General features: G+C 28.0%; 2 protein-coding genes across 2 annotated transcripts in view; one reads left to right on the forward strand and one right to left on the reverse strand.

Moving 5' to 3' along the window:
• LOC136978699 (protein FAM50 homolog) overlaps nucleotides 1–24,560 on the forward strand; it is a 335,477-nt gene that overhangs the window by 223,401 nt on the left and 87,516 nt on the right. The window lies entirely within an intron of this gene.
• PolA2 (DNA polymerase alpha subunit B) overlaps nucleotides 7,902–24,560 on the reverse strand; it is an 83,323-nt gene continuing 66,664 nt past the window's right edge. Inside the window, exon 17 of the mRNA XM_067274464.1 lies at nucleotides 7,902–9,033. Coding sequence (XP_067130565.1) covers nucleotides 9,028–9,033 — 6 coding nt within the window. The 3' untranslated portion in view covers nucleotides 7,902–9,027. The remainder of the gene's footprint in view (nucleotides 9,034–24,560) is intronic.

The following is a 24,560-nucleotide window of genomic DNA, read 5'->3' on the forward strand; positions in this document are numbered from 1 at the left end:
AAAATTAAATTTGTTCGGCTAACAGCTTCGAATTTGGACTTTTTATGTGCTACAAGCCAAAATTGAGGAAATAAAAAATGCAAATTACAGTTTTAGGCCTTCTTCGCCGTCGTTTTTCTTAAATTTAAAAGACCGCAAGACGTATTTGAAACGTAAAAAAAAAAATCTGGTAAAACTCTATCCTTTAGAATTTTATTTCGTTATTTTATTAGCTCAGTTTTTTTTATGTATGTTTTGTAGATAAACTAATTTATCCGATATTTTAAGATCAGTATTGTTACACTCTTATCAAAAGTTACAGCATTAATATTGAACACAGACGTTTCCCTGCCTGCTATAGAAAAAAGAAACAGGAAAAAAATTGCTACGATGCACAAATTATGTTTCAGAAGAGACGGGATGTAATTTGATATTTTTCATTAATGACACGAGAAAAAAATGGGAATTAATATCAAGAGACATCCACTACAAAAGAATGCAGCAAAGCCATTTGATCAAGTGGACCAATAACGGACGGGAGGAGCTGGAATCTCTCTATACAATGGAATATGAATGAATTCGAAAATCTGTAATGTGAACCGCAGCGCGTTATAATGAACAAACTGACATCTTGTCGGTGCACAGTCATCGTCTTCCTTTACATAACCAAAGACGGTGATAAATTGATGCCGACAACAGTAATTACTAACCTCTTCCCGATTTCCTTCCGAACTAATTTGATTTTCATGAAAATTGCCGAGATGTAGAATACCTTGTATTAATTAAGAAATCCATGGAACCTTCTACAATTAAAGTAAGATTTTTAAGAATTCTCTCGTAGAAATAATAAAGAAAAACGTTATACGGGCAGTTAATTTCGCTTTACTACGAAATAACGATGGCTTCTGCTGTTTTTTATACACATAACGAGATTCGTTGTAAGTTCATTGTTCTCTTGTTTCATGTTTCGCGTCATTTTGGAGAGAGTTTCGTGACGGTCGAAGCAAGACCAACCGTTGTAAGTGCAATTTGATTGGTGACTGTCTTGTCATCAGTCGAAATCCACCTGCCTCGATGTCTGCACACGCAACTTCTCCAACATTGTGCTCCCACTCTAATAATGGACTTACAATCTGTTAGCAAGAACACTCTAATTAAAATCTGAAATATCGTGCCATAAAAATACGTGGGTTAACTTACGCTTATTATTAAAAATGCTAAAGTTAAAAATATCGTTGACACACTTAAATGAATACCAAATAGATAAACGACTATTAAGAGAAACAAATAATAAATTTCAATCCAATAATTCTTTTTTTTAATCTTCTGTTTTATTAAAAATATTTTTAAAAAACACCAAAATGGATAATTGTGTTTTTGATAATAACGATGTCAAGATGATAAACTTAATGAATTTCGGATATACGTAACAGGAGATATCCCGAGAGATTTTGTTAGATTGATCATTTCTGAAATTAATATTCGCCGCAATAAATGGAAAACGGTCGAGGCTGCCAAATAACAAACAATCGTCCTTATCAACTTTTAGAAGAATGCCATTTCTGTTTTCATATAATTATTCGTCAGTTATTAAAATCAAAGAAAGACAGTCTTATCCATGTCGATCAGATAAGAATGAATCGTTATAACGAGGAGCTAAATATGATCAAAATCGATCCCAAGGTAAACTGTTTGAAAAATTACCTTTTTATTCACCGGCCTGCATATCTCGTCTTCTATTCTCATCACTGAAACAACAGAACACATTTGCCAACGAAATCGATCCTATTCTTTTTCTTCTATCCATGAATTGCTTGGGTCTTTGCCTGGTATTGCCAACTGAGTACAATGAACCTCTAGTACCAAGACCAAAAGGTGATTTTGCTTTCTTTCGCCACAGATTTTAAAAATTGGTGGCTATTTTTAAGTTATCGAGATATATTTTTTTTTTTTTGCTTTCTCCGTTTTTTCTAATATTAATAGTTTCTAATATCATTATCGTAAATGCCCCATCATCAGGTTTATGCCTATCGGAAGAATTACATCCCTTTAATATGTCATTTATTTAATGTTTGCGTGTATTTTGTTTAGGATAAATTGTAATGCAAGTAAAGTTTTCGATCATTAAAGATTGATAGTTATGCTACGTTATTTGACATAATCGAAGATCCGGGCGCGGGTGAATAATTAAACGCATTAAATAGAATTAAGGCTTGTACGATTAATTTGGACATTTCACGCAATTGGACTCTCTGTTTGTCTGAATTCGAAAATCTACTAATGTTTTTTACGTGATTGTAAAAATATATTTAATGATAATTCATTCTTTTCATTCCCCGTAGAAGCTTGAATGATTGCAAAAGAGCTGTCGGGCGTATACGACTCCATTTTTAAACTATTGTTCTGTGGTCATAATTAACGCATGACTTCACCGAAGAAAATTTAAAGCAATTGTTGATGGTGTAGTGATTTTTAAAGATCACGCAATTGAACTAATTTCTGAGATTAAAAAAATCTCTTAACGTTTTTTACACGATTGTCCCACTTCATGCAGTGATAATTTATTCAGTAATTTCCTACGGAAACTTTAATCGATCCCAAAACAATTCAAATTGTTTTCCACTATAAAATGTTTTTTTTTTAAACTAAAAAAACATTTATAATTTATTAATTACAAATTAGAAAAGAATTTACAAATTTAAATAATTCTTAGTTATATTTAATATAATTTTTAAAGCATGCTATGTTACTTGTTTTCAATATATAAACATTTATTAATGTTTTTTACGTGATTGTAAAATTGTATAGAGTAATAATTCATTCAAAAATTACTTACAATAATCCCAAAAGGGTTCTTAGAATGTTTATGCTGTTTTGTAACTATAATCCAAAAATTGACTTTACGAGAAAGTTTAAATAATTTTTAACTCTTCAAAACATAATTTTTAAATCACGCAAACAAAGTTATTATTTTCGGGATTAAAACATTACTTTTCTGTAATCTTTTACGTGATTGTAAAGCCATATAAGGTAATAACTCATTCGGTCATTTCCTACAGAAACTAGAACGATCATAAAATGGCCCAATTTGACATTTACGGGCTGATATTTATAACTTATTTTGAACATTAGAAAAATTTAACTTTGCCAAAAATATATTTAAATATTTTAAAATTCATTTAAAATTTTTTATAATGAAATAAAGATAAAATTTATTATATTCTTTACAAAATCTTATATTATAAATCTGCTGAGAAATAATAACTATAAGACGATTGTTAACGGCATTGTTCAAAAGACTTAGTTAAACTTCTGACATAACAAAAGAAAGTTTCTATAACAATTTTTATAGGTATAATGCAATATTAAGAAGAATCACAGCTGTACTTTTGTAATTCAGACATAATTTATTCTATCTTCAAGAAACAAAATTAATGTTCCTACTAGAAGCAAAAGATTGTGTAGACATAAAGGATCCACTAGACAACACTTCCTCGATTCTTCATTTCATACAACCAATTGTTTGTTCGAATGATAAATGAATGATACCACGGACACCATTACTTATATACTATTTTTGTCCAGAAGTAATGAGAAGACTTTCAAAGGATAGACCTACAAAATAACTTCGATACTGATCAATTCTCCGATGGATAGTTGCACACTGAATAATACTTGGATGATTTTTCATTAAAATCAGGTCTGAATTAATAAGATTTCTCTGATATGTTTTCCATTTCTGAAGTAAAATCATTTCAAATTAATTAATTAAAGGAAAATAAATAAGAAAGATTTAGTAATGTAATAAAACGAAACTGATTTAGTGTATCTTATTAAAGAAATTTCGAAAAAAACAATAAGAATAATAATCTGCGGAGAATTTAATTTAGCTAATTAATTGTAAATTTTTATTAATTACAGATTTATTCTATGCAAATATTTACATAACTGATTTTAATTTTTATCCAAAAAATTCTTTCAAATAAGTTATCATTTTTTTTTCTAAAAATTATGGCACAGGAATACTAAAAAGTGCTTAAAAATTCATCCTTATAAAGGGAAAAAAAATACAATTTATCTATTTTTGGAGTAATTTACTGCACTATCCACTATCTACCATTACTTTCTTTTTCCATTATCCCTTATGTTTTAAATCAAATTACATAAGAAAAATTCAACACTTGAATGATGTTTTTCCATTTCAGAACTAAATATTTCCGCACTGTAGGCCTAACAGTCGTACTTTTATCAAATAGAAACTTTGTTATATCGACGAATAGAAGAGAATTTCGTTTTTTTTTACTAACAATACGTCAGGATTACTTGCCAAAATTAACTTAAGTAAGCCGAAACCCTCTTCCAAGAAAGTTCCTCAAGCTCTGATTTGTCTTGGACTTACGGACAAATCCCCGCCAATCACACTAAACCGGACAAGCCCCAAAGTGACCGGTTCGAATTTCGATCAAGATTGATCTTCCACATCATATAAAATATAAATCTGTTTATTTTAATGAAGACAGGGTTTAAAATGCTTTTGAAAGACATAGAAAGAATAAGCTTGATGTATTATTCTCGTTCTTCAGATTGTTCGGTTCGATTCAATGGTAGCAGCAATCAATTAATCAAGTTGCTTTTGGGATGATAAACACTATGCATGATCAGGATTTGAGCAGGATTCTCTGGGTGTGTTGCCCGTTTCAACTCATGCAAATCACGTTTGGTGAATTGGTTAACTAGATTAGTTCAGCTAATTTTAATGCAAGATCTGTCCTACAATGAAAACAATGATGCGTCATCTGTTTTACAATTATGCAGTTTTTTTATATATATATTTATAAAACGAGCCTCTTGAGAATCGAGATGACAAATTAAACAAAATGCCTGTCAATTATGGGAATTAATTCTCCGAAATGCTTTCAAATCAACTGAGAATAAGTCAATTAAGATTTTAAATTATTCTTTCTTTTTTGTAGATATAATTATTTGTACAAATGAAGTGGAAACGTTTAAATTAAGTTTTTGGCAATGGTACTTTCTTTGAGTGAAACAATATTTGTCTAATTAAACATATGTGAGTTAAAATCAATTTTAAGTTGTTCTCTAGCTGTTGAGCACTGAACAAGTGATCAATAGCAAATCGTTAAAGCAAAGGCAAAAGAAAACGCTAGTAATTATGCTAGAAAAGAGAAGATATCTCCGTCTCTCATTAGTAGATCTTTCACAATCCTTTTCTTTAGATAAGCTTTTATGTAAAACGTAATCAGTTCTTACAAAGAAAAAATTTATTTAAAAAATCCAATTAGGTTCAATGCACTTTTTGTAAGGAAAAAAATTGCATTCTTTCTTGCATGGCAAACACGAAAATTTCCTTAATCATTATGTTAATTCGACACATAGTGAAATGTTTACATGAGAATTTATAAAAATTTTCACTATAAAAAAAACTATACTTTTTTATTACTGCCCGAAACAAATTATAACTTCACTATTTATGAAAATAGCTGCTACATCATAAAACTATACAATGTGAGAAAATGCGTTCAATAATTTTAAATTCAAATATTGTTTGAGGTATATCGAAATTCCATAAGAAACTTCCATATGCAATCAATGTATTTTTATCTTTTGTCGTCTTCAAAGAGCAGGTGCTTCCATAGGAATCAGTAAGTTTGTTCCCCCCCTTTTCCCTTTGTGCCGTATATCAGCTGAGAGAATGGACGTGGATGACAGCCGGAAGAATGATGATGATGTATATACGTAAAGCTCACCCTTTCTGTGTCCCGAAGTCCCCGATGGATCTTTTGTCGTGAGCTCTGCTGTCTTTTCTATCTGTATGTATTTTGGAGAAGGAATGTTTTCTCAAAGACAATAAGTCGACTTTCGTTCAGATATGCCCCACTTTGATTGTCGTGGCCTCTTAGCTACTTCAGAGTAACAGGTCTAACTCCAAGAAATAAAAAACATTGTACTCTATTTTTTCAATACCAAAACTTTTCTTCAGTCTAACACAATTTATTCCATCGAATATTTTCAGCAACAATTCAACATGGCCGCTATTAATGAACTCTTACTCAACTTATTGGATCATATTACATCTTTTTAGATTATCGATCGATCATTAAAGCTGGCAACTTAACTAAATTCAAAATATGATAAATTTTAAAATATTTTTCTACTAACTAAATTATGTTTTTGATTTTTAAGAGCTTAAAACTTTAATAATTACCATTCAAAAAATTGAAGCTACTTTATACATTCAACTAAGTTAACTTACATTAAAAAAAAGATATTAATATAATCAAAAATGCTGGTGTTACTTAATAAAATAAAAATAATCTTTTTCTAATTTTCAATAACGAGTTTTCTTTTAAATTTTTGCACGTGTTCAGTTTATTTAACACATGTTGCGCTAATGTTAAAAAACAAAAGAAAAGACGAAAAATATTAACATAATTACGGTTTTAAAATGTAAAGTTTAAACATATCTGTAGAATATAATATATTCTAAAAACAATAAAAATTTCCTGTTAGAAATGCGTCTATCTAAAAACAAACAAACAAAAAAGAAATCCATTCAAAATAATGAATAGGCTTATACTCGAAAGTTTAATATAAATTGCTATTATGTTCTTAACAGCCTGGAGAAATTTAGCCCGAAGCAAACTTTGTAGAATGTTTTAGAAAGCCATAAAGTTGATTTTTCCACTTTGGCGAAAAATACTTTTTTTTTTTTTTCAATCATGGAAACTCTTGAATCTTAGAAAGGATCTAACTTTATGGTCTCAACTCTATTTGTTGTTCGAAAATTAAGAAAGAAAGGCTTGTATCTCTTCAAAACAGACGGAGATTTCTCTAATTAAAACGAAAACAAACTAAAGTCGTACCCTTTTTATTTTTAACCAGTTAAAATCATTTTATTTGGAAAATATTTGCATAATGTTATAAAAATTCGTATATACGTGAACGCGTTTAAATTTTTAGGAAAAAAAAAATTGTTTAATTCAGTTTCTTAATCAACTACCGTACTTTTTCTCGATTTTTAAAACTTTAATTTGCATCTTTAAGAAGATTTGAGAACAATATTTACATAAGAAATTTAATTTTTAATCTTAAAAGACAAGTTAGTTAAATGAATAAAACCAGGAGTACCGCTATAAATTCGAATAAACTTATTAATTTATATTAATATTAATTTTATTTTTTATAATATATAATATCACACAGGCTGTAAAATATTTAAAAAATAATAATTTTAGGAAGATTAAAGTGAGATTTTCGTTTTAATTTAACGTATAGTCGTGTAGGTTGCAATTGTATGTATGATTATATAAGCTTTTATTGTTTAAGAATTTTAAACATGACAAAGCACTGGATAAAAATTTTAATAATTAAATTAATGGAAATTGAAGTAAGATAACCATAAATTTATTATTTCTCCCTATAAATTTGATGATATAGATTTGTATTGTGCACATTCTCATCGATTTAAACAAGGACAGTTTATGACAGCCACGTCATTCCTTCCATTGTTACCTCAGACATTTCCGATCATCGATTTGTGTCAGACCAAAAGCATTCCCTGCCCATTAACTATAAAGTCAAGACGGTCAAACGAATTATTATTTTTTCGTCTTCTTTTTTATTAGCATCAAACGTTCAACTTGATTAAACTTTCATGTCAACACCTTAATATGATTTGACAAGTCAGAAGACTAGTATCGATATGTAGCACAGTTTTCGTAAGTCACAGTCTCTTAATGTTAGTTTTTTCACTCTTTTTTTTATCTTTCTGATCTTCTTCGAAAGAAAATCTCTATGGTCCAAAAAGATAATGGAATTCTGGAAGTAAAGCTGTAGCTAGTCCCTTTATTAATTCCTTAAATCCTATTGAATATAAATTCTTTGGGGTCCAATTTAAACAATTCTTCGAATTAAATTTGGTGGAATCTATGAACTGAGATAGAAGACAGGAATTTCCATTAAGGTACTCTTAATTGAGTTTGTAAAGATGACTAAATATCTTCGTGTCTATTTATTCGCAAAGTTATATAGCAAGTGTTTTAAATGGGTACATTTCCTTTAAAATTTCCATACGGCGTGTGTACAGATCGATTAATTTCAGAACAGATTAAGTACTTTTCTAAAGAAAAGAAAAGAAAAAACTACATAAACAGGTTAGGTTTCTATGCAAATTAATACCTGAGAATATTTCGCTAGCATTTTATGAGAGCTTTCTGCAGATGTTCAATTGGATCCATTCCAGAGGAAGTGCTTGAAAAGCAATTTGTAATTTTTTCGATTTCAACTTCTGCTTTAAACGTCTCTTTCTGTACATAACTATTTTTATGTAAGACTATAAAAGAATAACTTTTTAAACATGATTCACTGTGTGTATAGTTTACGACGGAACATCACAAAATAGCTATTACCCGTATAAAAATAAAACTTTTGAAAATAAAAATTTCTTGTGTAACATTCTCTATAGTATTGTTCCTATCATTCTAGATTTTACAACATATTTGGCAATTTGCTCCTACAAATGGACACAGTTTATTCTCGCCTTCCCTATACAAATAAATGTCGTAATACACTTTTCGAAATCTTCTCTGAGAAGCGTAAATTTGTAAAAAGGAAGCTAAGTTTATGCATTACATTTCCGTCATATCTACAACGTTTAATCTTAGTTACGTAGAACTGGTTCTTACAAGGAAAAATATACAATAATTAGCAAGATGTTATTAGGCGTAAACGAAATTACAGGCAATTTATGATAACCACAAACCATAATCGCTTCAAAACAGCAATTAAAAACTTATTAACCTTTAATTGTTCGATGTTAGTCAGAATCGAACGTCATACGAGCAACGAAATACAATTAAAATATAAGTCAAGTAACTACCAGTGCAGATAGTTTTGATCAAACTCCAGAAAATATTATCTTCAATTTCATCTCGATCGTTACTTATCGGATCTTGCGCTTCTCCTGTTTCTCTAAAGTTATGACTTCAGTTCACATTTGACAAAAGAATCGGCCAACGATGCTAGGTTTTATGACTAGAAAAAAGAAAAATAGATAAGCTCTCCACCGAAGAAAAGGGGAGAAAAAAGATATTGTTACAAACGATGATTTGTTAAAAGATTATTGACACCTCTACAAAAGTTACCTCTGATCAAAACAAAAAAAAAAATCCTATAATGAAGCTTGTACTCACAAACTCACACTAGAGTCATAGCTATCTTTAAATATTTCTCATCATAGAATTATTTATTTTTAAATTCATACAATGTCCATAAATTATTAATAGACAAAAATATATTGATTATTTATATTTCATTCGAGAAGTGAAAAATATTGATATTTCTCGTTTTAAAAATTTAGTTTAAGTTTAAAAGTTTCAATTAAAAAATGCAATTTCATTAATAATTGAACAGGAGACGTAACAAAAGTAAAACGAATCGATACATCCATCATTTATATTTTTATACTTTAAAAATATCACAAATTAATTATATTATTTAATTATCTGTCTTTAGCGAAGGGCTTAAACAGAAAACACAAACGTGGAGGATAAGATCAGGTCAGTGATTGCTATCAACAAATGTTTATAGTATTAACATTTGTAGTAGGATTAAGTTAATTGTTCTTTAACCACATCCACGTGTACTTATTTATTTAAAAGAAGAAGAGAAGACGATTATACTTGAAACACAAGTATTAAATGAAGAATTAAATATACCGAGAAGCCAGCTTTTTCACACTTCGTTTAGCTGGCGAACATTTCCACTACTGCCGGCTCCTCCTCCTATTCTTCCCGTCACGTGACCACCCTTCATTGACTTTCTTCGACATCCGTTTTCCGATCAAATTCATGTATTATTCAGGCCACTTCCCGAATTGTTTGCTATTCCAACTCAAAACATTGATTGTGAGACTAAAAAGATACAGCTTTTTTATTCTTTCGTGTAAATTGCTTTTTTTCAAACTTAATTCTTTTTAATATACTTCAAAAAATCCGATAATATATTTATTTTTTTCGGTAGGAAAACAGAAAATTAATTTTTACTTATATACATAAAACATATTTACATAAAAGTGTACTTTATTTACTTAATTATTTTTATAACCGACATGAGAGAAAGACTGAATATTTGATTAGAAAGAAAGTTTACATAACTGAATACAAGTATAACAAAATTGTATCCAAAGCAAAAGAAAGATAAAATAATTATAAACAAACTTTGGTATGTGACAAATACGTAATACACGAATAGGACTCTTAAGTCGGTCGTTAATGCCACTTTCTCGAGATTAAATTGATGATAATTCAAACGATTAAACTGTCAGATTTCTGAATAAAATAACGTTAAATGATATTACAGACGAAACTTTGATGGAGTCACGAATCATAGTAGAACGAGGTCGACATTCCCAAGAGTATCTCGAATCTTAACTAATATGTATTTCTAGCATCACCGAATAGGATCAGAGAATCGCTGCGTGACTACAGAATACCGAACTTCTATTATTATATGTCATTGAGTCTATTATCTGGCACAAGGGATCCTCTGTAAATGCAAAATGCTTCAGTAATTCATAATTTAGGATGTGCAGAAAGAAAACAGAGATGTATTAAGCAAGAGACGAGGCGTAACTTTCTATCTTTAAAATAGATCCTCACGAACTACGACTTCCTAACATCTTGCAGACGGTATAACGAATGTGAATGTGATATGTTCTGTGTTCCATTACATAGAACACGACACTGCTTGTCGAATAAGCTTTACTATGTTACATTTTACATAAAACACGAAAAGAAAAGATCATTGAAAAACTTTACAGTTTCATAAAATTCAAATTGGTATTCAAAATACGTTTGGGCATTTTCTTTATGATGTATTCAAAAATACAAGGTACAGTAAATCCTTTAATCAAAAGCAAGGTTATAATATTACAGCTTTATAAATTCGTAACGTCAGACCGATTAGCTAATTAACTATTTGAAAATAACCATTTCTAGAGTCAATTATACATTCATTTAAAAGAATAAATCATTTCCAAGTGTTATAAATGTCTAAAAACCAGATCATAATTTAATGTGTTATATTATTAATAATAAAATAAATCTTTAAAAAATCCGAAATTTTTTATTTATTTATATAAACACGAAAGTGTAATGCTAATTATTTATTTTCAATTCATTATTCTGCTTTAAATGTGCAGAAAAATTCTCATACATATCTTTATTTAAAATATTCAAAACTAAATTCCAATTTGATAATTTAGACAAATTATTGGAGTCGAAACACAATAATTATCCCAGATTAAGTGAGAAGAATTTAAATAAGCCAATTTTGAAAAAAAAAATCTATCGTTCTTCATTCATGGCGCATTAAGAGAAGATGACACGAAAAAAATCTTATATGTATTCTTTTTCTTCCGAGGATGTCAACCAGAAGATAACGTATCTCCTATATCATTTCTATCATAAGAATTCTTTCAGATACAGATGAAAATGTCCGTAAAAATCTTCTTATCCAAATCAACAACCTCCTCATAACATTTTTTAAAGCATATTCTGTATCTAAAATCACAATTACTTTTAAAATATAAATAATTCTTAATTAAATAAAATATGCCAATCATTCGAGGTTTTTTTAAATTTAATTTTAACGATTTAACTTCTTTACCCAATTACTTCTAAAAGAAAATTGAAAAAAATAAAAATAATATTAAAAAACTAAAGCCTGTTCATAACATTTATGAAGTGAAATTTTCTAAAAGTGAAAAACAAACCTGCCACTTTTGCATGCATTTTTAAATAAAATACTAATCTGTAGAATATACTTTGGAAATTTTTCATTAGAAAAAAAAAACATATTTATTACTTTCGATATGTAAAGCAAAACTTAAAAAAATAATTTGTTTATTTAAAATGCAAACAGTGAATAAAATTTTTAAGTATTTAAATTGCTCGAGCGAGATCTATGATCTTTAGGAAGAGGGGGAGAAAATATTTACAGAATGGTGCCTCTTAAAACCAACAAGGTAATTCACCATCCAGTAAGAATTAGCATAAATATTTTCGATATGAAATGCATCCAATCTATAAAACATGCCAGGAATTTATATTCTTATATACCGTATTCGCTTATGAACTGAAACTCTTTTTAAAAAAAGTAAAACTTTTCCAATGTCGATTTACATTTCATACGCATAGACTCCGCCAAATATGAAATAAATGCTTTCTTTTCTTTTAATTCTTCCATTTCTATATAACAAATAAAGTAAAAATAAAAAAAAACAGACTAAAAAAGTTTGTATACATTTGCATTGGGTAGTAGCTTTGTTTTTTCTAAATATATATATATATATATATTTTTAAATTTCAAAGTTTAAAACGTTTTTTTCTTTAAACAAAGTTCGAATATACTTTATAACATAATTATATATAATAAAATTAATCTAATAATTAATAAATCTGTTATAATTATATGATAATTTAATCAAGAATAACAATTTATATGCTTTATTTGTTAAATAGATATAAAAATAAATAAGATAAAGGTATATACTGGAATTTACCTTAAGATCAAAATCTAAGTTGAATCTGACACTGGGATGAGTAAAAAAACATTGTGTTTATTACTCTTCTTGCTTAGAAAAACCACGTTTTTATGATTTGAACAGTTTTTTTATCAACTGCTTCACGAAAAAAAATCTTCAGATCTACGTTACATCTATAAATTATTTATCAACTTTTCAAATTTAAAGTTCTTCAGACATTTCATTAATTTGATGCGTTTGCTAAGGAGTGTAGGTTTGAGTGACGCAAATAGAACAAATACTTGACTCGTTGGCATTTTCCAAATTTAAAATATTCAATACATCTACTGAAATCGAAATTATTTCTCAGAAATCTTTAAATTCTTCATTATTCATTTATAAACTTTGTAATAATTAATAAATGAATAATTAATATTAATGAAAAAACATTGATTCAGGTTTCACTTTACATTTTATATTTTCTCATGTGCTTAAAAGAAATACAAAGTCAACTTTGTATATAAACAGCATCTAACTTAATTTAAAATAAAGAATTAATTAATTATTAATTTTGCAAAATTAAAGTTTTTATTATTTTATAGCAAATTCTACAAATAATAAAAATATGTAAAAATAATTAAATATTATCACGCTTATACGATCGATATTACTCCAATAACTGCTATTGATTAGCTAAAAATCCAATTTAAACTAGCCAATAAAATGAGAAGAATGAAAAATTTAAATTTTTGTCGTAGTTTATGGTTGAAAAATCATTATTATTATTATTATTTTTTCCCATTAATTGAATTGATGATTTAAAGAAAGGCACGAATCACAATTTTCAAATATTATAAGTTGACATTTAAAATAAAATCAAATTGATTTTATGCTAAAATCTTTAAAATATTTTTTTCGAATAAAATACTCTAGTTTATTTTAAAGTCTTAAAGCAATTTAAAAAATAAAAATAAAAAACATTAACGTGACCTTGAAGAGGTATTTCTAAATTGTAATTCATCCCCATTCTCAAATCGTCGATTCAATTACTTATAAAATTTGGAATTGCTTCTTTTATGTGAATTTCTGAAAATGTTTTCTAAAATTCTTGAAAATGATCTCAGGGAATTTATAGATCGAGTTTCTATTAAACATGAACTAAATCCATTATTCCAAACGTTTCGGTGTTTATCCTTTGTCAATCGAAAAGAAAACATCGATTTATATTCAAGTAAGTTTTTAACGTGTTTTCATATCACATTGCTATCAGATAAATCGAAGAAATAAAAAATAAAATAAAATATATTTAAAAAAAATCATTGGTATATGCATGTAGTCGACGCTTAAGCGATTTTGAAATTCAAATTTTCCGACAAAAAAATTCAAATTTCGACATTATGTCAATTCTCATTTAAACCGACAAATTTTGATTTATTACATAATACCGATTTGAATTTTAACTGCTCATTCCTAACCATTAAATTGATTTGTTGATTTATCACCTCTAAATATTTCTTTTCTTTAAAAAAAAAAGTTAAACAAAAGTTTAAATACAAATTAAAATTTACTTAAAATAAAATAATTTCTTCTTTTAATGTTATAAAAATCAAATTTACTTGTTGGTAAAATCAATTAATAAAGTGAAAGATCTTCTATAATTTTGGAAATTGTATGGAAAATTAAATTTAAATAACAGGTTTACATTAATATAATTTGTTATGCCATATCAAAATGAATAAATAAAAATTGAATGTTAACTCTAATATATCTCGTGACGCTTGCAAAATATATATATTTTTTTGGTGTGTGTGTGTGTGTGTGTGTTTGTTCTTTCAGATGTAATAAACATTATTGAAGCTGAATGTATGTTTCTACTTTCAGAATAAATGTTACAACAATCCTCATACGTGCTTTAAACCCAATGAGAGTGTGATGATTCATTGGAAAATATGTAGAATACACGCGATACAGGATGATTCAGTATGTTTCTTCGTAAGAAGTGGATAAAAATAACTTGATTAGCTTAAAGTTAATGTAATTATTAAACTCTCCCAGTTATATTTCCATCAAATTTACGTAAATGAAAAATTTGAAAAAAAAATAATAATACATAATGAGCCTTAATATTAGTTTATCAATTTAGTATAAAATAAAGATAAAAACTAATTTAAAAAGTTTTTATTGTTAAAATTAAAAATGATATAATCTATACAAAACAATTATATACTTTAAAAAATTTTAAATATTATAATGATAGAGTGAGATCACTAATTGTCTCATTTAAATTATAATTAACATTTTAAAAATGAATTTATGTCTCTATTACCAAACAGCTCTTCCCTGAGATTCTTATATAGAATTGAGAGATAATCTCATTAAAATATCTATAAATGTCATCGTAAGCCCACTTGCGATTTTTCAATAATATTTGTACAGTTTACACAATGCTGATTATTTTCATAATCATAGTACAATTTCTATATTCTGACTGTTTTAATTTCTTTCTTTTTTTACTTTAATACTTTTAGAGCGAAAATTAGATTTATTTTTTGTTGTTTTTTTTGTAAAAAATTCAGTTTCTTTCTTTTTTTGAAACGAGAACCTGAAAAGAATAACATGCATTTGTTTTTCCTTTTAGACTCTTGTTTCAAGATTTCCTTTTCTTGTGTCTGTAAGACCTGACAGTTTTTCTTTTCTTTCTTACTAATTGAATGTTTTTAATTATTATTTTTGCGTATTAAAATTTAGATCAAAACATACAAAAGAAACAATATATAGGGCCTACATTTTTCTATATCCGAGTAATAAAGATTTAGATTATTGAAACTAGTATTTAATCTAAGAGAAAATTGAAAAGGATTCAAAATGTTGATCTATAATTTCAATTATGCTTTTTTGTATTCTTGTAGCTTTTGAAAAAGAATTTAATTTATCATAGAACTGAACGTCAAATATAAAAAAGCAAGAATGAAGTTAACATTTCTATAAAGGTTACGTCTTCTTTTATATATATATATATATATATATATATATTTATTTATTTATTTATTAAATTTTGGCAGTAGTTCTAAGGAATTAGTTCATTATTATAAAATTTCATTTATTTACTACAATTTAAATCAGATGCTTCTAAACTGGTTGCTAGCTATCGATTTATCTGGAAATAGATGATTCGGTATAAGTCATTTCGGAATCAACAAACAAATTAAAATTTTTTATATGTATATGTTTAATAACAATTGATATATATTTACATTTTAGTAAAGTAAAATAATAAATTAATATTATATATTGCTATTTGTAATTTAATCTTATTTTCTATTTGTTTGTTTGTATATGGCAACGCGATATGTGGGCGATCTGCAGTGGAGGAATGCATCCCAGGAGGACTTTGTACGGGAAGCTGGTTTCTATTTAGATGTTAAAAACGTGAAGAAAATCCGAAAAACTGTAAGTGACCAGTCCGTTGGCGAGACGTAAACCCACGACCTCGTGTTAAGTGGTTTTATCCACTCGGCCATTGGTGGGGTCTTATTTTGTATCAGTATGGAAAGAGATCGACAAGCAAAAGAGTTTAGGAACCCCTAATGTAAGTGATATAAGCTAAATTACCCGTACTGTGTTTTAAAATTAAAAATAAAATAATTTAATGAAAGTTTGAATATTCATTTAAAATAAATTTAAAATATTATAGAAATATCGACAATTCAGAATTAATATACGGTAACTAACTATAGCTTATTTATAAGTTTGACTTCTTGAATATACAAGCTCATATAAGAATATTAAAATTTTCTCAGAAGAGCAAGACTTTTCCAGGAGTTATTATAATCATTTCAACATAAATCAATACTTAATCTCTAAAATATTATTTGAACTTTGAGTTACTATAACATATTACGAGTAAAGTGTTGATTTATGTTGTGACGAACCTTTCATTATATTAAATTTGATCAAAATAATGTTTAGATAGTGAGATAAAAGAAAGTTAAGAAAAATAAATAAATAAATAAATAATTCAAAAATTGTCGATCTATAAAACTACAAACTAAACAAAATGAATAATTGTCAAGTAAAATAAAATTGAGAAATGATAGAATAGAATACGACCGAGAAAAACTTCTTAATGTGAGTTATCTTTTGCCAAATTTATAAAAACAAAAATGTTAAGATGTTATAAGATTTTAATGAAGATTGATTGGAAACATAAATTAACCATGTCTTCCTTTATTTTAATACATTTTTGGGCATTTTTCTCAACATTTTAGATCTTCCTATGTTCATAAAAAAATTCTCCTTAATTTTGAAAATTATGTTCAATAACAATTTATCCTGTTCATAAATACTTTTTTTCATTGATATAAATATATACTTTTTCTAAAATTTGTTTCATTTTCATTGCTTTCTTTTCAAATATCATCTAGAGATACTTAGTATAGATAATTTCTTAAAACATTTTTAAGCTGAATGAAGTTATTAAAATTATTTTATATTTCGTCTAAAATAAATTATAAAATGTTGCAATTTTTTTTCTTTTAAATACATTATAATTATGTAAACAGAATTAAACATTACTTTAGAAATCACGGAAAATATGATAAGAGGCCTGTTAAACTGATTAAAATTAAATCTATAGGGGGAAAAAAACCCAAGCTAAAAGAAATATTCCTAAATTATTCCATAAAAAGAAGCGAAATCGTATAATATGTTTAGAAAAAAAACCACTAAAACTTTTACTAAAACAAACGTAAATACATTAAAACAATTTTTAAAAGCATTAGAAAACAAGTTTATGTTTTTATATGGAGTTGATTTTATTCTTTTGTTTTCGAATACTTGAATCTAATCAATAAAACTAAATTTTGCTTAAAACTGTCATTCAAATTTATATTTTTACTAGAAACACTTTCGTGGAAAATACAGTTTTTATGATTGATTCGCCTTACAACCGGTCAATGCTTTCTTTTAATTTGTGATGTTTAGCCACAATTTTATTTTGTTTTTCCATCACTCTTTTATGAATTTCAAGAAAAACTTTCTATTTCTTAATTAGAGTTTAATCCAATTTGAGAATATTTATTTTCTACTAATTTGCATTTTTATATTCTGCAAAATGGTTATCCTCATTAATTCACGCGTATTTTCAAATGTAAAAAGTTTTCCAGACCCTTCTATTGCTATTTTTAGAACTCATTTTTTCGTTTACTGGCTTCCATTTTCTTGTTTCATATCTTCCGACGTTCAAGTACAAGAGAATAAATTGTCAATTACGACAATTTTGGCCATCGATGCCATTTCAATAGCCATTATATTCACAAATATAATGTAACTAGATATAACCTACATAAATATTCCAATTTTAAAAAGAATTCTAGATGTAATTTTATATTATACTTGAAAACATCTGCGCATACAAATTTAATTGAATTAATACAGTAGAAACTTTTAAGTAATTTAAAAATTTATAATATATCCTAATAATCATTCATTTATTTTCGGTTAAAAGTAAACATAATTCTAAAAATGACATACCAATGACATACCAAAACATATATTTATATTTATTTTACAAATTTAGTAGTAGCTCTATATATGTAGTTTCTTACCTATTACATTAAATAAATATATATATTTAAATTTGTAAAATTAGGTAATAAATTAAATTTCTACCAGTAACAGTAAGCAATAAGCAGCACTTAAAACTTGGAAACAAACGTTTAGATATATTGGAAAGGAAACAAAAACAACAATAATGAAGACGACAAAAAGTAATAACAAGAAATAAAGCATTAAGTTGATTGGAGTAAACAAAGCAATAATAGGATCAAAGAAAATAACTCAAAAATTAAAAATATATCTTCATCTGTAAAAGTTTCTGTAATTAAAAGGGCTATAAATAAATTAAATGTATATTGAAAACAATACAGTGTTCAAAGTTATAAACAGAATTCTTATTACAACCTTTAAAGAAATTTCTTTCATTTATAATGTAAAAAAAAAAATTAAAATTAAAATATTTAATTATATTTAAATCATATAGAATATAATAAATAAATGTAAAACTTCCTCAAAACAATATTAGTATTTGCATAGACAAGCGCTTTTAAACGAGATTTTAATTAAAATATTTGAAGAGGAAGACTAAAAATTTCCTAATTGCTTTTGTATTTAAATAATAATCTAATTACTAATAAAACGTTAATTAGATATTGTGACTTATCTTATTTACTGTATAAACGTTCAGTATTTAGTATTATATAAACAATATTTACTGTATAAATAAATTATATCTGAACTTTTTAATGATATAAATTACAACATATTAACATAAGGCAATTGTAAATTATATGAGTTTACAAGTTTGTTCCTATGAAATAATAAATCAAATCAAATACGCATGCAATAAATATAACTCTGAATTACAGTAAACAGTAATTCAGAGTTATATTTATTGCATGCGTATATATATGTTTTTTTTTTTTTTTTTTACTAAATATACAATTCAGATTTAATAATGACTCAATGAAATTTCTAAAAAAATACTAAAAGCTAATTCAAATTGAAAATTTAAAAAGGACCCTCAAAGTTCGAGTTCCATTTGGTAATCAGAAATTTGAAATTTTGAACCATTTTGAAATCAGAAATTTATTGGGATAGATTTCATACTTAAAAAAAAGTTTGGCAAACAGAAAATCCAAAATTTTCCACAAATTTTTTAAATAAATTCGGTAAAGTCGATACTATAAGCTAGTCACGAATTGAGTGTATCATGCCAAATACGCAACTGACTTTCTGGAAAGATTAAAACCCGTAATACTTGCTTATAAATAATTAAACAATCTCATACTATTATTGAATCCATAAGACCATCTCAAAGTGAACCACGTTTTTGTATTATGACCGTTAATAAGTGTATGATACTTTATACTTGAAGATAAACCTTAAGTTCTTCAGAAAGATCGAACATCAGTATACCAATAAATACTTCAGATGAAAACATATTTGAATAAACATTACTCCGATGATGAATGTCTAAATAAAAAAATAAAATTCTAATTCCCCTTCGACTTTTTTCCAGAGTTTCATAAACAATATCGATTTTTGTTATTTGTCCAAGCCTATAAATGATTTGCTTACGAGTTAGTCACGCGCGAATAGAAACTGGACTATTATTATTTATTGTAATAATAATTATTATTATAAAATATTGGACACTGTTATCGTCTTTGATCTTTGTAATAAAGGTACATTAAACTTGATAAATTGTAAAAGACTTTTTGAGGAATTTTGGATTGGATTAAAATATTTTCGAGTGACAACACGAATAGATCTCAACTTTCCCTATTACGGCCGGTTTGAAGTAAACTAAAATTCCATTCAGATGAAATTTTGATTTAAAAGAAAGCAAAAAATACATATAAATTTTTGTATGAACGTCGATTCCGTTTTTGTAAAATGTAAAATGTAAAATGTTTATTACAAAATGTCCGTTTTGTAATAAACAGAAATTTTAATAACGTGTACTATTAGTGCCATATGAATTGGCGCCGAAATTTCATAATCAGCAATTAAATAAAAGTGAATACGAAGCTATTTGCTGGTCATATATCTCATACTCAATTTCGACCTTTAAATGCATTATTTTCGAAAGTTAAATATCAATGGACATTGGACGTCAGCAGAAAATTTTCTAGGGGAAAGTTCAATCAATAAATTATTTAATTTTTTAGGTGCCGAGGGACGAAACCACCCAATCGTTAATAAAATTTTTTTAAGACAGAAAAAAGTCCCATGGACGAAGGAATAAGGTGACATATCTCAATCACTTTTTATGATTATTGTAAATAGAGTTTAAAAACTGCTACTTATAAGAACCCCTCCCCATTAACTCCACATCTGAGCTCGTCAGGAATTCGGAGAACTCAGGAGGCACCAAGAGGAAGGAATAGCTTGGTCTGGGGATAGAGGAGAGAAAGGTTCTCACCTTTCATCCTGGACGTGTGTGGAACGGACATAAAATTCATCTGCTCTTGTGGTCACTTTTCTTTTTAGTTCAATTATTGTATTCATAACTTTTGGTGATGTTACAATTATAATTTGTGGAATTTTTTACCCGAATCTAGGAAGGAGCAAGTGGCCCATTTGTCTCTCTGCGAACGTCTATATCAATGGATATCTAAATATTTCCTAATATATTTACGTTTCGTTGTAACGGATTTGCGTGGTGTGTTTTGTCTGCCGTATTGCTCTATCGAAGTCACCATTGTCCTCACTTTCTATTGCTTTTTTTTTTTTTTTTTTTTAATTTACTCTTTTCGCCCTGAGAGTAAGAGGCTCATTTTTCTGTCCATGATGGGTTCCGCCAGGCCCAAAATCACACTTCTGTGGCTAGGATGTGAGGACAAGGACCAACAATTCCGTCCTTTAAAAATTTTTGGATTTGTAGTAAAAACTAGTTTTCCCGAATTTGCTCCAGGGTTTCCCAGAGTGATAGCTGATGTCTTAATTAACCACCTCTGCTGACCGTCCGTTCTATTAGCTTTTTATAAAACTCCTTTCGACCTATAGGCTCTAGATCTTTTTTAGCAAGCCTGTTATGGGTTCGGCCAGTTACTGAGGGATGGGACCCAATACATTCGGACGGACCATTCCCGAAAAATTTCTGGGACTTTTCGACTTGTCCAAATTCGATCCCGAGTCCCTCAAGCGACAGGCTGCCATCTTAACTATTCGGCTATCCGGCCTACAAAGTTCATGATTTCTATCATCGCACATATCAATAGTTGTAACCAGAAAGCTAGTCAAAAATATTGCAATGTTTATGCTCACGTTGTCGAATAGATAGAAACATATACAAAATTTACTCTACTAATAACATTATTAGTTTTTCAGTCAGTAATATGTTTAATCAAAAAATCTACTTTGAAAAATAAGCAAAATAAAAAATGCATCATAAAATCAGTAACTTTTGTAGTACAGTACATTATATCTATTTAAAAAAATTACTTTTCAAAAGATTTTGTTTAATGTTAATCATTATTTTTAAATCACTTAGGCCTATTATTAAATCAATCACTATGATATTCACCATCAATCGACAAAGATCACTCTTAACAACTGAATTGTTGTTTACACTTTAATATTAAAGTCATCAACAATTAATGTCTAAAACTTCTTTGGAGAGCGTAACCAGTTTCTTTTGTGGTAATTGCCAAAAATAGTTGTACTGTACGTATCAGAAGATATTAATAAACAACTTAACAAGTTTTTGCACATATTTATTCTTGGATGTCTTCTATATCCTCTAAAATCTTTGTTGCTAGCATTCTTAGGCTTTTTCGTTCAAGTGTTCAATAGAAACTAACGCTCATTCAACAATAATTCACAATAGTTCATTAATCGTTCTTGTTGAATGATTAATAAACTATTGTGAATTGTAGGAGCCATTGGATGCCAAGCATAAACAAGTTCCAAAATTTGTTTAAGGGAGTCTAGGCATGGTGGTTCGAACATTCCCGTAATTTTAAATTTCTGTTCTTTCAAGGTCTTTTGTTCATCAAGGTAAAGTAAATATTATTTTTATTTGCTTTGCACCATTTTCTTTTATATCGTGATGTGAAAAGATTCAATTTCTTTCTGTTTATCGAACTGCGACTCCGGCATTGCATATCCTTTTGAGCAAATTTTTGCAAGTACATGAACCAGTCATCTAGATTTTTACACATACATACAATAGTGTGTTACATATAGGCCTATATATAAACTATTCATTAAATGGGATCTGGTCACCTCCCACAAGCTGCCATCAAAAAAAAAAAAAAAAAAAAAAAAAAAAAAAAAAAAAAAAATTAATGGAATAAGCTAAGTATGTTTAACGGACACAGAATTCTATTGCTGATTTTACGAAAATAAATTTATTCCAGAAAAAATCGTAAAAAAATCGCAAGTTTTTTGTTTTAAACATGACTGAACAATATGTAAGCAATATTCTGGTAAAAACTAATTGTTAATTCAGGTGAGAACTTTACTAAATGTCACGGAACATGTTTCATTTAACAAAATGTTCTGTCTGGTGCAGAGTGCGGTAGCGAGGTAAAGAAAGGACCGCTTAGTTGGAACAGTTTAATGTACAGTACACAAGCACGTGTGTCTACATAAAACAGGGTCTTATAAAAGGAAAGATTTAATCGTCACCTGGAATGTCCTTAGGAGAGTGCCATGATACTCTCGCTTACACAGAACTATGATCATTGAATCGTATTTATTTCTTATAACTAAACAGTAGCAATTAAATAATTAAATTTTAAATATATATATATATATACATACATACAAAGGAATTCAGAAGAAATTTAACCCATACAAGAGTCACACGTAATTCACTATGTTTAAATCGTTGCAACGAGTTCTAGAGACAAGTTTTAACGTGGCATGCGGAGACCCGGGCGAGTCCATTCTATCTGAAATACGAGGGGAGTCCGATATTAAAGGTACAGGCCAAAATTACACTAAAATTTATAGTTAAAAAAATATTTAATACATTCCACAACAACTACATACTTTTGTTTATTTCTCGACATTATCGCCGTAAACGTTGAGAGGATTTATCCCAGCGTGACACTACTTTAAACATCTCTTCATGATACTGTTGCTTGAAGTAGTCCAGAACGGCATCTTCCAATTCCTCCTGACCTGCAAAGCATTTCCCCGCCAAAAATTTCTTTAAATAACCGAATAAATGAAAATCCGAGGGGGAGTTAAATTTTGAGTATACGGAGGATGTTGCAGGACCTCCCAATTCCGCTGTGCCAACCACAGTTCGGTTTGATTTGACGCGTGGAGAATGGTCCAGATCCCCTTGGATTTTCATTTATTCGGACTTTTAAAGAAATTTTTGGCGGGAAAACACTTTGCAGATCAGGAGAAATTGGAAGATACCGTTCTGGACTACTTCAAGCAACAGTATCATGAAGGGATGTTTAAAATAGTGTCACGCTGGGATAAATCTCTCAACGTTTACGGCGATAATGTCGAGAAATAAACAAAAGTATGTAGTTTTTATGGAATGTATTAAATATTTTTTTAATTATAAAGTTTAGTGTAATTTTGGCCTGTACCTTTAATATCGGGCTACCCACGTACGTACGCAGGGATATAGGTTATCAACTTCAAGTATCGGTATCATGGCTAGAGTTTTAATTTTGACCAACTCTTCAGCTGTAACACCCTCAAAGTGCGTCGCGTCATATTATTAGGAAATAATTGTTTTTGTAAATAACTTTGACAATAATTATTACCTTTTCTTACAAATTTCAAACGTATAAGAAATGGATAAACGATTTATTTTATGAATTTGATTAATTAAATTATTTCATCATTTGCCCGTCCTATTGAATTTTATAATGATTCACTATTTTTTAATTTCTCAGATACTGTGTGTTAACAATATAATTATGATTGTCTTTAATCAGTATATACTAGCATTGATAACGAAATAAAATTCGTCCACCATGAAGTTAAACACATTCAACTTTCAGTTTTGATGAGTGTGTTGAGCTCATCATTGGTTGATGTGATGAGATTAGGAAAATTTTATTAAAATAATTTTCCCATCACTGATTTTTGAGTTCAACTTTGAAACGCAGCCTGTACAAAAGAAAAGTTAAGAATTTTTTAACTCGATTTTCTGAAATCTTTCTGCTCTATGGAATTTTTCTATTTTATATTTTCGTGTTACTATTTTTAGTATTTTTCTGTAAATAAGACCAAGTTTTTACAATAGAATCAGCAAGCATGAATTTTGTCAATAGAATCGGCTAGCATATTTTTGATAGTTCTGGTAGGGTAGTCATTGCTGACTCACCTATCAAAACTGCCAAAAATTCAAAACACCAAAAAGAGGGTTCGGATCTGTTTCCAAATTGAATTCTTATAGCGGTACAAAAATGTCTTACTGCAAGCTATCCGCCTACTTCTTTATAATTAATGTATTATCTTTGATTTTTGTTCTAGTCTTATTATATTGTTATCTTTAAAG

This window comes from Centruroides vittatus, unplaced genomic scaffold, assembly GCF_030686945.1.
Source record: "Centruroides vittatus isolate TY-2023 unplaced genomic scaffold, ASM3068694v2 contig_549, whole genome shotgun sequence".
NCBI classification, from domain to species: domain Eukaryota; kingdom Metazoa; phylum Arthropoda; class Arachnida; order Scorpiones; family Buthidae; genus Centruroides; species Centruroides vittatus.